This window comes from Hydra vulgaris, chromosome 03, assembly GCF_038396675.1.
Source record: "Hydra vulgaris chromosome 03, alternate assembly HydraT2T_AEP".
Lineage (NCBI taxonomy): Eukaryota > Metazoa > Cnidaria > Hydrozoa > Anthoathecata > Hydridae > Hydra > Hydra vulgaris.
Window position 1 is genome coordinate 32232419 of NC_088922.1, and position 16543 is coordinate 32248961.

A 16543-nucleotide genomic window follows, 5' to 3' on the forward strand; every position below is an offset into this window, starting at 1 on the left:
GAAGTAGTCAAAAATAAATACCTATTAAATATTATGCCAAATAAACTAAAAAGGATAGCTGCTATTACTGGTGAACTAAAAAGGAAATTCAATGCTTAAAGAGTTGTTTACCTATTATTCTGGGATACTTAGTATCCTTTTAGACCACTTACATTTTTTCAAAAAATCCCGGTGAATTTTTCTCTAATATTTAAGTTTGTAGTTCTAAATTATAAACTTATTAAAACATGTGTATTTCACATAAAATATGGAACAATTACAAACTTTTTAATGTCAATCTTCATAAAAAAACTCTTAATATTTACTATGTCCTCCTTTTGCCTCAATCCCAGCCAATATTTGCCGGGAACAGATTCATACAAATTAGTTATAAAATCCTGGGGTATGTTGTGCCATTCGCTTTGAAGTACTTCAAAACATTCTTCAGCATTTCAGGGAGCATGTTCGACCTTCTTTCTGTCCAGTTAATCCCAAATATGCTCAATTATATTCAAAGCTGGCCAGGTCTTCAATTCCAGTACTCTTTCCTCTGCCATTTCATTTAAATAATTTTTTGCCACTCGGGAACAATGTTTTGGGTCATTGTCCTACTGCAGAATAAAGTTATGACTTATTAGTCTCAATCCAAATGATACAGCATGGTGCCTTAGGATATCCACATAACATTCCCCGGTGAGTTGCCCCCCTATTTTAATCAAATCACCTACTCCATATGAAGATAAACAGCCCCAAACTTGTAAAGAGCCTCCTCTGTGTTTAATAGTAGGGTTTAAACACTCGGGCTGATAGGCTTCTTCAATTCTTCTTCAAACATATTGATGTCCTTTCGTTCCAAAAATTTCATATTTGGACTCATCAGTGTACAGAACCCGATTAAACATTTCCTGGGCCCAATCTTTGTGTTGTTTTGCATATATAAGTCAATTTTCTTTATTGCCACACCATAATAGTGGTTTTCGAATTGCAACACCCTTATAATCCCGACTTAAATAGGTGTCGTCGAATAAAAGAAGAGCTGACATTTTTCCCAGTTGCTGTGTTAATGTCTTTTGCCAGCTCGGTTGATGCTTTTTTTGTATTTCTTGAAGATAGGGTTTTTAAATATTTATTGTCATCTTTTGTTAGCTTAGGAGGTCTACCATTTTTCTTTCTACCTTCAAGGGAGCCAGTTTCTCTGATTTTTGTAACAGCATTTTATAGTTGTTATGACATATTGTTTTAATAAATAAACAAACAAATCCCTCATGTTTCCTAATCAATTTTGTTTATTTATTTAAAATAATATATTCTTTCAACTTTTCTTATATATTATTAAACTTAAGTACGCTTTAAAAAAATTACATAGGAAAAAAAATTGTAAATACGTCTAATTATACAAGTGGTCTAAAACTTATTCACAGTACTATATATACTTTGCAGACAAAAAAATGAGACCAAGTTTTTTAAGTTTTATTTTCAAATAATAAATGAATAATAAAATAGTTCAATAGAATATAAAGAGTAAAGCTTAATTTTTAAAATAATATATTGATCAATATCCAGTCATGTGTCCTTGGACTTCTATGCATTTTTGAACATGACGGTTCATACTGTCAATTAATGACTTCAAATAATCCAAGGAAAGTCTGTTCCAAACTTCTTGAATAGGAACCTCTAAATCATCTAAATTTTTTGGTTTTTTGATTTCTACCGCTTTTTTCAATTACCCCAACACATTTTAAATAAGGTTTAGATCTGGTGAATTAGCGGGCCAAGAAGAAACTTTCCATTTATGTTCTGTAAACCACTCAGAAACTGATTTTGAAGTGTGGCACGTTGCCCCATCATGTTGAAATGTAAAAGTCTTTGGGAAAGGATTTTTTAGAGTTTGCTCAGCTTCAAAACATATTTCTTTGTATTTTTCAATATTCACAGTGCTTTTGATTATAAGCAATGATGTTTTACCTTTGGAACTAATTACACTCCCCCCCCCCCTCACCATGAAATTCTGTTTGAACTTTGGTTTGCCAATTCTCAGTCATTTCTTTGCCCATCAACCTTCTCAGAATTGAAATAACTCGAAATGACTCTCATCACTAAATACCATTGATTCCATCTGTTCCTAGGTGTTCTTCATACCATTTTACCCTATTTTCTTGTTAAACAGGAGTCAATAGGGGTTGATTTTTGGGAACAAAACTGAAGTACCCACTTTGGTTAAGATAATGAGTAATGATTCTGGAAGCAATCTTGGGACTGCCTTTTTTTATTAATTCCATTTGAATATCTTAGGCGGATTGTGTGTCATCTTATCGAGCTAATTGAATCAATCGTTGTTGTTCCTTTAAATTAAGTTTTCTTGGTCTACCACTTCCTTTCTTTCTCTCCAAGTTCGTTCCTTCCCTCATTTTCTTTAAATATCTTGCAACTGTTGCCTTAATTATCAGAGTTAATTTCATCAAAGACTTTAGGTCTTTATGACCCACTTTAAAAAGATAGTCAAGTGTCAGCACTGATGACTTCATTTCTAAAATACATATTTTTAGGTAAATTAGAAATATTAATGAACACATAGATTTTTTGATGAATATATATGCACCTGATAAATCAAACAATGGGTTTCATGAAGTACAAAAAAAGTCATTGTATGACTTGCCAAAAATTGTAAAAATACAAACAAAAGTTTTGCATACGCGGTCTCATTTTTTTTGTCCGGAAGGTATATATTTATTTATTGGAAATAAATTTAATGTTTAAAAAAAACTAAAAACAAACTTTGATGTAAATTGAATTAAATACAATTAAATTTAATTAGTTGCTGCAAATCTTTTTATGGTTTTACGACAAATATTATTGTTATCGTTAAAATGAAAAAATCTAATTATTGTTCATTATTAATATCTCAGTAATAATAATAATGATAAATAATTATGCTGATCATATTTAACATTTAAATGGAGTATGCAATAAATAAGTTTATTTGAAATAATGTTTAAAAATAAGTTTTTTGCTAAAAATGTTTTAATTTTTTTTTCAAACATAGTTAAACAAATAAAAAACCCTTAAATAATTTCAGATCGTGGTCCGTGCATTACAACAGTTTGCCTTTGGCTACTATTTGTATACGTAGAAGCATCTGTTAGATTGCAAGAATTAAAATCTGTTCCTTTTAACTTGGATCTTTGCCGTCCATTTGCAGCTCACTGGTAAAAATTAAAAGATTTTTCAGAATTTTAGTTTTTTATAGTTTTTATTTAATTTTAATTTAAAGTACAATTCAAATGTTTTTAAGTAATTAGAATTAATTTTAAGAAGTGTTTTTAAGTAATTCATAGAATTCTTTTTAAATAATGTTTTTAAGTAGTTCGTAGAATTTATTTTAATTAATGTTTTAAGTAATTCATAGAATTCATTTTAGGTAAAAGTAGTTCAAGTAATCTTGTTTTTATAATTTCTTTATAATTTATTTCTTAAAACAAACTCATACTTCTAATATAATTATGATATATTAATTTATTTATTTTATTTTTTATATATTTATTGTAATATTTTAGATAAAGATTATAAACAATTTATAGGTATACAGCGGAGAAAATAGAATTAGCCTCACCTTTATTTTTCATTCTAATTTATCAAAAATGGCAATGAAACAATTATTAAATGTACCATATTTCTTATTATCTTCTACTACAATTAAAAAGTTTATAAATTGGTATGTTTAATTAATTGCAGGTGGAAAAAAAGTATAAGTATTCAATTTGCGGAGAAAATAGAATTAGCCTCATTTACGTTATATACAAGAAAATAAAGAAAATATTTTGTTTTACGCTCATTTAATATTTAGTATTGCTTCCTGAATTTTTTATGACTTCAAATATTGGACTTGACAGATTAGTCGCAAGATTTTGGATAGTTTCTATAGATATTTCATTCCAAGCTTCTCTGATACGAGTTTTCAGCTCCAATGCGGATTCATATTGCTTAGCATTTTCATAAACCTTTCTAGAAAGTATTCCCCATAGATTTTCAATTAGATTAAGACCTGAACTGCATGTGGGCCATTCCATTCTGTGAATATTTTTCTCTCTAAACCAAGCTTTTGTAAGCTTTGAATTATGGATAACAGCATTGTCTTGTTAAAAAGTGAAAATTTTGCCCATCAATTCTTTAACATGTCCAAGCAAACTAATTTCCAATAAATCAATGTAGTCCTGTGAATTCGTTTTTGTTGAAATCCATGCCAGTGGTTGTTTTCCAGCAAAGGAAAAAGCCCCTTATACCATAACAGTTCCACCACCAAAGTTACAACACATTCGAGTTTCTTTTTCTTTTCAAAGATTGTGCCAGTAATATTGATAGCCATCAAGACCATCTAGATTGAACTTTCTTTTATCACTAGAGAACTTGATGCCACTCTTCCTGCGAAGACATGTGTTCTTTTGCAAATTTTAATCTAACTTCTTTATAACGAACAGTAAGTTTTGGCTTTGGTTTATGCTTTTCCAAACTGTGTTTGGATCTTCATGTAAGATTTGCCTCACACGTTGAACAGTTACAGGTAATTGTAAATCGATTAAAATTTGAGATGCAGTCATGTGCTTAGCAGCTGCACGACGTTCAATAACTCGTTTAGTACGATTATCAATTTTGAGTTTACCACCACTTTCCTTATAAGCTCCATAATTAATGCCAATCTTGAAGTAATTATTAATTATATGCTTTATATGCCTTTATCTTTATATGCTTTGATTACTAATTCTTTATTTGTTAAACGCTTACCATGTCCCATTTCAAATTCAGGTATCAAAAACCAAATGCTAAAAACTTTATGAGCCATGATCTCACAGTTTTTGTTTAACTTACAAACAATAATAAAAAACTAAGTCACAAATGCATATCACTAGATCCAAATATACAAGTAAACTGAAAATAATTAATAATGAGGCTGATTCTATTTGTTACCGCAAGTATCAAGTATTATACATTTTATGGTTTTATCAAATGTACCACAATTTAGTTATGCTATATTATAATCTAAAAAGTTGTTGTTTGTAACAATAATTATGTGTGTGGATACAAAAGGTGCACTGCACAAGTTTGCTTAGAGATTTACAAAATATTGGATCAGTACATGGTGAGGCTAATTCTATCTTCTCCAGATATTTTATCAATTAACAATAAGATATTGGTAAACTTAATTAATGTTCCTTAAATAAATTACGTCTAAAAAACTTTACACGGTTTAGTTAGTTCTTTAGTAAATATTGCAAAACTTTTTAACATTTATTTGAAACTAAATATTACATTCTATGTTTTACTATTTTACATTCATTCAAAAAAAAAAATTTTTTTTCCATAAATGTCACATAAATGATATTAAAAAAGTTTTTGCTTAACGTAAAACTGCTGAATGCGTAAACGATCTGCCTAACGCTTTTTAACTCTTCATATGAAAAAAATAACATTAAACTTCAAAATGATCAAAATTCATAGGTGGCCATAATAAATTGTCACACGACTGTATATATATATATATATATATATATATATATATATATATATATATATATATATATATATATATATATATATATATATATATATATATATATATATATATATATATATATATATATATATAGTCGTGTGACAATTTATTATGGCCACCTATGAATTTTGATCATTTTGAAGTTTAATGTTATTTTTTTCATATGAAGAGTAAAAATTCACTATTGAAAGTTAATCTTTTGTTTAAAATAAAGTTTTAACTCATAAAATCAGTGCTTTTTTTTTTGCTACTGGCAACACTGTCACTTTTGACAGCCATTTTGTATGATTTCATCTTAATTATAATCTTTTTGCTGTACACTTGTTAAATTTTATTACCAGAGTTTTGAATTTGTTTATTAGGTTATCTTCAAAATATTTATTTAAATCAGTAAAAATATCGTTTCTTGAATATTTCTTTTTATTTTAAAGTAAAAATAATTGTATTTGATTTGATATTTTTAAAGTTATGAGTACCAAAGCAAATTCTTAACTGCAGTACTGAAATGTGATATCTTATTTTAGTTATGGGGAAAAAAAAGGACTTGTTACCACAAAAAATTGCTGAAATCAGGGCACTTTTAATAAATACTAATCTTTCTCAATGAGAAATTGCCAGAAAATGTGGTATTTTGCGGGTTTCTGTACAAAATATACACACAAAAAATGGCTAATATGGAGAACTTGATACCAAAGAAAGTATGGAAAGAAGAGAATCCTAACACCAAGCGATAAAAGAATACTTACCAAGATTTTTCTAGAAAATAGATAGGCCACCAACAATGAAATAACTAATAAGCTGGACCAATCCGGAGTCAAAATGTCAAAGAGAACAGTTCAACAATCTTGGTTACATTTTATGACATCCAGCTAAGAACTTAAACTGACGCCAAAAATGATGCAAAAAAGGCTGGAGTGGGCAAAAAAGTATAGGAATTTAACAGAAGAGGATTGGAAATTGGTAAAATTAATTTAGATGTATTTAAAATATCCAATTTCTTACATCAATAAATATTGACTTAACAATCCTTGTATAATATTTTAAGGTATGCTTTGGCGACGAGAGTACTTTCCAAACTTTAACAAAGAAGACTCATTAACTAAAAAGAAAAAAAGGGGAAAAATACTTATTGGACTGCATTATTCAAACTGTTAATGTGGAAGGGGAATGGGAAGGCTCTATATTGTAGGGGGAATAGTGAATCAGTTACAATATAAAAAAGTCCTGGACAATTGGCAGAATGGTTTAGTCCAGGTGAAAAAAAAAACTTTATGCAGGATGGGGCACCATGTCACACGGCTAAATCAGTTAAAAAATAATATCAGAACAAAATATTACTTACTTGATTGGCCAGGAAACTCTCCTGATCCTAAATCCTATAGAAAATGTTTGGGCGCTCCTAAAGAAGCAAATATCTAAAGAAAATATTACAAATAAAGTGTATTTAATAAAAAAAATTATTCACCATTGGAACCATAATAAAGAATTGAAGGAAATGGCAGAAAAATGCATCAAAAGTATGCCAAAAAGGGTTCTTGCAATTATAGAGGCAAAAGGAGAAATCACTAAATATTGATCTTGAATATATTTATAGTAAATATTTGAATAATAAAATTTATTAACAATTTGTTAAATGTTTTTTATTTGTCAAAAAAATACTCATTTCTTAAATAAAAATTAATTTTGAGTACATAAATCACAAAAAAATATTAAAATAATAGACTTTGAAACTTGAGAATGTAAAAAGTTGTGGGTGGCCATAATAAATTGTCACACGACTGTATGTATATATATATATATATATATATATATATATATATATATATATATATATATATATATATATATATATATATATATATATACATATATATATATATATATATATATATATATATATATATATATATATATATATATAAGATCTGTACAGATTGGCCAGACAGAGAAACCGTGAGCAGAAGATGTGCAGCAGGTGAGGATGATTAAGGATAAAAATGGAAATGTGTTGTCTAGTGAGGAGAGTGTCTTGGGAAGGTGAAAGGAGTATTTAGAGGAACTGATGAATCAAGAGAATGATAGGGAAGGAAGGTTAGAAGAGACAGAGGTTGTGAATCAGGAGGTTCCCCAGGTAAGCAAGAAGCAAGTAAGGGCAGCAACTCGGAGAATGAAGTGTGGTAAGGTAGTTGGATCGGATGATATTCCAGTGGAGGCATAGAAATATTTGGGAGAGATAGCAGTGGAGTTTTTGACAGGGTTATTTAACAGAATCTGTTAAGGTCAGAAGATGCCTGAGGAGTGGAGACATAGCATAATGGTGCCAATTTTCAAGAATAAGGGCAACGTTCAGAGCTGTAGTAATTACAGGGGAATAAAGTTGATCAGTCACAGCCTGAAAATCTGGGAATGAGTAGTGAAAGCTCGGCTTGGAGGAAAAGTAGAGATCTGTGAGTATGGTTTCATGCCAGCTAAGTGCACCATAGATACTATGTTTGCTCTAAGAGAGTTAATGGAGAAGTATAGGGAAGGACAGAAGGAGTTACATTGTGTGTTTGTGGACTTATGATAGGAGAAAGCTTATGATAGAGTTCCGAGACAGGAGCTGTGGTATTGTATGAGGAGGTTAGGAGTAGCGGAAAGGTATGTGAGGGTGGTGCAGGATATGTATGAGAACAGTGTGACAGCAGTAAGATGCGCAGTAGGAATGACAGACAGGTTTAAAGTGGAGGTAGGATTACATCAGGGATCAGCCCTGAGTCCCTTCCTGTTCGCAATTGTCATGGACAGACTGATGGACGAAGTTAGACAGGAGTCCCCTTTGACTATGATGTTTGCTGATGACATTGCGATCTGTAGTGAGAGTAGGGAGCAAGTGGAGGTAAACTTGGAAAGATGGAGGTATGCTTTGGAAAGCAGGGGAATGAAAGTGAGCAGTATTAAAACAGAGTACATGTGTGTGAATGAGAGGGCAGACAGTGGACAGGTCCAGTTACAAGGAGTTGTCTGGTGAAGGTCGACCAGTTTACGAAGAAGGATAGGATCAGAAATGAGTTTATTAGAGGATCAGCACATGTAGCATGTTTTGGAGATAAAGTTTGAGAATCGAGATTGAGATAGTTTGGACATGTACAGAGGAGATAGGAGAGCTATATTGGCAGGAAGGTATTGGGGATTGAACTTCCAGGTAAGAGGAGGAGAGATAGACCTAAGAGGAGATTTATGGATTCAGTGGTGGAGGATATGAGAGTGGCTGGTGTGTCAGTGGAGGACACTCATGACAGGGCTAGATGGAGGAGTTTGATCCGCTGTGGCGATCCCTAAACAGGAAATTCTGAAAGAAAAAGAAGAAGATAAATATATATATATATGTATAGGCCTCAGCGGGAAGCGAGAGCTTAAGCTATTGCTCTCGCCCACACTCCCCTAAAGTGGTTTACAGGAGCAATTTACAGCTCTTGCAAAAGTATTATTTTTTTATTTAAAAAAACTACTTTTTTTTTTTTCTTTATTTAGATATTGGTTAGAAAAGTTAAAAGCTCTTGTGCAAACATCGAATAAACAAAATACTAAGTTCTAGTTTCAGATTGATTTTTTTTTGCTTGTCTAAGGAATTTTTTTGTGGCATGATTTTTAAATGATGCTCGTTATGTATATTTCTGTTAATATTAATGTTACTAGCAAATGCTTGTAACATGACTAAAATTAAATTTGGTATTTAATAAGCAATTTATTTAATAAATATACAGATACCAAAACCCAAAAACCAAATGCTCCCATAAAAAGCTGTTTAAAGGAGTAGCTCGCATGGCTCGCCATGTTCGTTTTATGAGATCTTTTCTTTGCTCATATATATATATATATATATATATATATATATATATATATATATATATATATATATATATATATATATATATATATATATATATATATGTATATATATATATATATATATATATATGTATGTGTATATATATATATATATATATATATATATATATATATATATATATATATATATATATATATATATATATATATATATATATATATATATATATATATATATATATATATATATATATATATGCGGCAGAAAGCCTATTTTCACTCCAAGGGCAGAAAGAGCTTTAAAGAAAGTTTGCCTTGAAAACAGATTTGCTACCACAAAACTGATAACATTGCAACTCCAAGGTGTTAATGTGAATGCTTCTGAACGCACTGTTTGAAGAAAATTAATAGATTTAGATTTTAAGGCCTGCCGCCCTGCCAGGTAGCCTAAGTTAACACCTGCAATAAAAGCCATATATTTGTTAAAAATTAAGTTAATAAAATAATAATTTAGTACATAAAAAGATATATTTGTTAAACCCAGTTATTTTAAATCAAGGTAATCAGTTTGATTACCAAATAAAAAGAAATAATATAGATAATTTTGCAAATTAATCTTATTCAAAGATTATTCCAGCTAAGAAAGGTAGACTCGATATTAATAAAAAAGCCAAAAATCGTAATGATATTTGAAATTATAACGAAAAATTGACTCTAGCTAAAGAACCGAAAATGTTTTATTAAAATATATGATTTTTAAATGGTATGATCTTGTGAAAGGGCTCTCTAGCCTTGGATTGTTTTTGCATAGAAAAAGAAACTGGTTGCAGGATGATACCTTGCATTTACTTTTTATAAACAAATAAAAAGTCTTTACAAATAAATTAACAGTTTTGTGTTTGAGTTGTACCCTTTTGTTTTCAATTTTAAGTAAATAAAAACTATTTAAAAAAGTTCAAAAAGTTCGAACTTTTTTCCTAAATAGTTCGAAAGTGTTTGAGTTCGAACTTTTTAAAAAAAGTTCAAATTGGCAGCCCTAAACACAAGTAGTTTTGAAAAGAAAGTTTACAACAAAAAACTTTACAACAAAACTCAACACATGACTTTTTTTGTAAAGTCAGCAGTGTTGAGTTTTGCAACACATCAGATATCTTATCTGTGACATAGGAGTAAACATCTTGTACAATAGACTCTGATGCTGTATTACCTTCTAATTCCAGAATGGCCTCTGTTACAGATTTTATTGCGATTTTTTTTTAACAATTATTTTAAATTTTCTGGAAATTTTCCTGACTTTATTTATTTATCTAATAATTTGTGAAATTTTCAGAAAACTTTCACTAATTACACTGATAAACAAATAAAATTTTATTGTGCATATCTTGTTAACTAGGTGGTTTTTTAAAACAAATTAAATATGCTGATTTCAAATATGCAAACCATTTTTCACCATCACGTCAAGTTGTAAAGATATTTGGGTTCAAATCTTTAGTATTTAAGGTAAAGTCCCTAATATTGTTGAAAAAAAAGTTATTCAAAAGTATGTCAACCTGGGTCTCAAAAGAAGCGTATTTTCATAGAGATATAGAAAACATAAATATTTTTAATTTATTGACAAAAAAAATTATGTGAAAAAATGCTTAAGACTTTTAAAAAAATTTTAACAAAATGTTTCTCAGCAATAACACAAAAAGTACTTATTTTTATTAAAAACAAATACCATTTTTAAAATCTCTATCTTTAATTTGTTTTAAAAAACCACCTAGTTAACAAGATATGCACAATAAAATTTTATTTGTTTACCAGTGTTATTAGATAAATAAATAAAGTTCAATTTTCATATTTTCTGTTTTGATTAGAAGTATATGTTATATAATTAATTGCATGATAATGTATTGAAAATTTCTTCTAAAATTTTAGTATTGGCTATCCTGTAGTCAGCTTAGGGTATGGATTTAAAAGTTATATTGGATATAGAATTAAACATGTAAGTATTTAAAAAGTATGTTATTACTATTGAGTTACATTTTAAGCAAAAATTTAATTTACAGTTAAGCAAAACTATAAAATTAGATGCAAAAGTTGAGTTTATTGTTTTTACCAGTTTTTGCATCGATAAAGTAGGGGTATGCACAAAACAGCACATGCCACACTTTATGGTCCCAGACCAAGAAAAAGATGTTTAAAATACAGCCTCAAGGTTGTTTGTAAGGCAGTGCTTCAGAGCACTCATCATGAATATATTTGTCAGAAATTTTTTATTTGGGTATATCTGGAATTCCCAATAATTCTTGTAACTTTAAGTTTTTACATAAGTAAAAACTAAAAGTTAAAAGAAATATTTTTTTCCATAGATATGATTTTAAATACCAATTTTTAAATATGTTTGTTTTTTAGCTTTTTTAGTTTATCACTCATACAAAGTTTGAGTTTAAAAATTTCATAAAAATCAAGAAAGCCAAATGCTAAATTAAGCTGAATTAACAAAAAACTATTATGGATTTTTTCCAAATTTTTCACATATGACCTGGATAATCACTAAATTATATTCATCACTATTGATATTTGGTATTTAAATTATAGACAGGTTTAATGACTTAGACAAACATAAAGAATAACATTTTAGCAACTTGGTTTTTTGTTAGTTTATTTAATGTGTTTTTTTCAACTCCTTACACTCATTAATCTCCTTGTTTTCACACGAGAATGTGAAACCATTCAAGCAATCAGCAGGTATTATTTAGATATGAGGGACTTTTATAACAATCATGTTTCGGAATAATGTTTTACAATAAAAGATATTTACAAATATTTTGCAAATAGTTTTATAACTAAAGTAAAAACCTCAGTGCGAGAAAAAAAAGAGAAAAAAAAAAATCAAATCAAAATTAAGTTAAAATTTGAAAATAAAGTAAATAAACAAAAGTTACAAAAAAAAATGAACAAATGTTGGATATTTAAAAGAAAATATCTTATAAATTGTACTTTTGTTTTTTGTTTTATTTGCTGTTCTAATATTCTTTTTTCTTTGTGATGAGTGATTTTCATTTTGTTTTTAAGCTTTAAGCATTTCTTGTTTTTATTTTTGTTTTTATTTTTTTATTTTTGTTGGTTCTTTTTCTTATTTAGTTTTTTTCTTTGTTCTTTTTTTCTCAAGTTTATAATTTTGTCTTTTCAAAATACATTAATACCTAAATTTGCAGCACCTACCACATAGTGCTGACCTTAAAAACCTCAAAACCAAGTCAAACATTTTATAAATTCTGCAAAAAAATTTTGTTAGTAAAAATGTTCTGCAAAATTTTTTTTTGTTTGTAAAAATTGGAAAAAAGTTAGCAAAAATATTAAATAAAAAGTTGGCAATTTTTACAAACTTTTTTCCAATAGTTATATTGGATATTTGATGCTTGAAAGTTGTTCTGCCAGTCTTCTAACGATTTCAGTCTTCTAACAAAAACACAATTTGTTTTGAGGAGTAGCTGCTTGCTAAAGACACATTCAGTTTAAAAAAATGTTCTATTTTTGTAAGTTTTCATTTTACTAAATTTCTCTAGCTCTAGACTCTATAACTTGATTATTCAAGAACACAGTTTAAGCAGGAAAAACTGAAAAAAGAAATAATTTACTCAATCTAACAAACTTTAAATATTTTGATAAAATGTTTGTAAAGTGACACATTAAAGCAGCTTTACAAATGCCACCATGTTGATTTTAAAACCATGATGCAAAAATTTAGTTCATCATACAAGATGTTTCTTTATTTACAATTTAAAAATTTGTTTTTAGATTTTGTATAACTATCAAGTATTTAAATTTATCATAAAATTTTTAATATTTATTAACAAACTTTTTATAAAACGAAAAAATGCAAGCTTATCATTAGAGTTAATATCACATTTTTAGTGCTTAGGAATGATAGTTTTTGGTAAATTAATTTTCAAATGTATGTAACATGATGTTTTTGGCTAAATTAAAATTGTTTCTTGAAAAAAGGAAAAAGTTATTTTTTGAATTTAAACATGAAACTAAATTTGAAAAAAACCTCAAATGAAAAAAATGGTGTTTTTTTTTCTGAAAGATTTTTAATTATAGATTTAGAGTCAGATGCTCTTTTCTTAAAGTTGTATTATCAGATGTTTTTTTTTTAAGTATCAGCAATGTGAAGTGGCGAAACAAAATAAATTTTACCATCAGTTAGTATCAGATGCTTTACCTGCAGAAGTGAATGGTACCTTCTTTTTTGTTCTTCTATCAGTTATATTAAAGATGTTTTTCAAATTATTTTATCTAAGTTTTTGAAATTTTTTAATTTTTGTTTTTTATGTACAGTTAAGCATATACTATTTATGTACAGTTAAGTATATACTATTTATGTACAGTTGAATATTTTTTATGTGCAATTCAATAAACACTACACTCTAAAAAAACTATTGCCAAAAATTACAAAAAAAAATTAGTTTACTGTTATATTGGCATTATGTTACCCTTATATTGGATAGAAATGGAAAAATCCGGTCAACTTTAAATTGACATTTCTCTAAAACCATAAATGCTTTTTATTTAAATTTTTTATTTTATTTACTGTGTTTACATCAATTAGGGTTTCAACTTAATTTTATGAGCTTGATGGGCTGTTTGGCAAGAGATCGAATTTTATATATATATATTATATATATATATATATATATATATATATATATATATATATATATATATATATATATATATATATGTATTATATATATATATATATTATATATATATATCTATTATATATATATATATATATATATATATATATATATATATATATATATATATATATATATATATATATATATATATATATATATATGTATTATATATATATATCTATATATATATATATATATATATATATATATATATATATATATATATATATATATATATATATATATATATATATATATATATATATATATATATATATATATATATATATATATATATATATATATAGTCTTGGATGATAGTCGAAAAGTTTCTTCTATATACTGTAGTTTTAATGAGAGCACTAATAAACCAGACCAGAGAAAGTTTAAAAACTTAAACAATTTTATTTTTAAATAATAGACTGCCTGCCCTAACCAAATCCTCAGTTGATGTAGCAGCAGTCAGGCTATAAGATAGTTAATGTAGCAGCACTCTGTTGCGATTCAGGCTATAAGATAGTCGATGTAGCACCACTCCTTTTCGAGTCAGGCTATAAAATAGTCGATGTAGCAACACTACTTTGTAGCAGCAGGCTATAAAGTAGTTGATGTAACAACACTCTGCGCATGTTTAAAAAAATATATTTTTAAACAACAAAAATACTGTTAATTAAAAAAAGCTTTCTAGTCATTATTATTGCGGTTTTTTAAAAAACGATAAAACTTAATGTACTTTCACATTAGTTAAAATGTAGCTTAATAGTCAAGGTAGCAAAATTGTTGTTAAAAGAGACTTTTTTTTACATTAAAAGTCTCTTTCAACTACGAGATAAGGATATATATATCCGTATATAACTATGTAACAAAATAATTGCAATAAATTATGTATAAATTGACCATTTATAGCTGTGTAACAAAATAATAAATCATAACTACAACAGTTATGTTGATCTATATAAAATAGTTACAATAAAATGGTATCCAAACAGAGTGTTGATTTTTCAATAGCTGCAAACATTAAATTGCATGTCGATCATATTCCTTTCGAAAATATATATTATTAATTTGATAATCCATAGTTTAAATAAGTATGCATTGACCTCTACCTCAATTGTTGTTCAATAATACCCAGGTTTTAAACCCTCTATATATTTTTTAATTTTTGTCAATGAAGAAAGCCAATTTATAATCATTTTTAAAGTATAAAATCAAAAAAAAAAAAAATTAAAAGAAAATCCACATTAAATATCTTTAAATTATAACTGATTTTTAATGTATAATCCAATAAAATGATTGCTTATAATTATTTTAAAAATAAAACCTTGCTGTTGCTAGGTTTCTATGCCACTTAAGAATACAAAATAAAAAGATTGAAAAATCTTTAAATTGCCATTTATAATGCAAATTAAAAAAATTATAAAATAAAACTTTCAAAAATTTATCGAGTTTGTATTAAAAAGATATTAATAATGAAGTAATCAATAGTACTAAATGTTGTTCCTGCTAAAAATTACAAAATCAAAAAAATAATATAAAAAGGTATTTTTAAATTTTATGCCATTCATTATGAAAACATATTGTATTTTATATATAAAATTGTCAATGGTACAAGATTTTGCCACTAACGATAGAAAAAAAACTTCATAATAATTTTATGATAGTTCATAAAGTTGGATCATTTTTTTAAAAAAGATACAGCCTTATGATTGTTACTAGATAACAATGGCAAAAAAAACAACAAAATAAAAAAGATGTTAAACAAACAAACAAATAAAACATCCTCAATAACAAATTTTTGTCATTTATAAATATTTTATCTTTCATAATAACTTAATGTCATTTATATTTATTCAACAACTTTATATCCATTAAATCATTTTGAACAGATATGTAATGTTATTAGATGTTCATACAACTAAAGATTACATAACAAAAAGAAAATATCTTTATAAGTTTTTTCAAACTTGTCATTTAAAATCATATTGGTACTAATGGTTCTTAAAAAATATATATATATATATATATACATACATACATACATACATACATACATACATACATACATACATACATACATACATACATACATATATATATATATATATATATATATATATATATATATATATATATATATATATATATATATATATATATATATATATATATATATATAAATTGGCTGTTCCACGGCGGAAAATGAAAAAGTAGTCAAATTTTATTCTCTTTTTTGTCAACTTTTAGCAAATAATTATTGGTGTAGACACATTTGTCTACACCAATATGTTCAAAGAAGAGTTGGAGAAGCTTATCAGCCAGAGTGTTTAAACCCTACTATTAAACACGAAGGAGACTCTTTACAAGTTTAGGACTGTTTATCTTTATCTGGAGTAGGTGATTTGATCAAAATAGAGATGCAACTCACCGGGGAACGTTATGTGGAAATCCTAAGGCACCATGCCGTGTCATCTGTAATGAGACTAATAGGTCA

At 27.3% G+C, this 16543-nt stretch overlaps 1 protein-coding gene across 2 annotated transcripts in view; it reads left to right on the forward strand.

The window, feature by feature from the left end:
• Window positions 1–16543, forward strand: part of LOC100206869 (macoilin-1) — a 44041-nt gene that overhangs the window by 22804 nt on the left and 4694 nt on the right. For both annotated transcript variants that reach the window (XM_065792937.1, XM_065792936.1), the window contains 3 exons: window positions 3056–3185; window positions 11279–11345; window positions 13508–13586. In XM_065792937.1, coding sequence (XP_065649009.1) covers window positions 3056–3185; window positions 11279–11345; window positions 13508–13586 — 276 coding nt within the window. The remainder of the gene's footprint in view (window positions 1–3055; window positions 3186–11278; window positions 11346–13507; window positions 13587–16543) is intronic.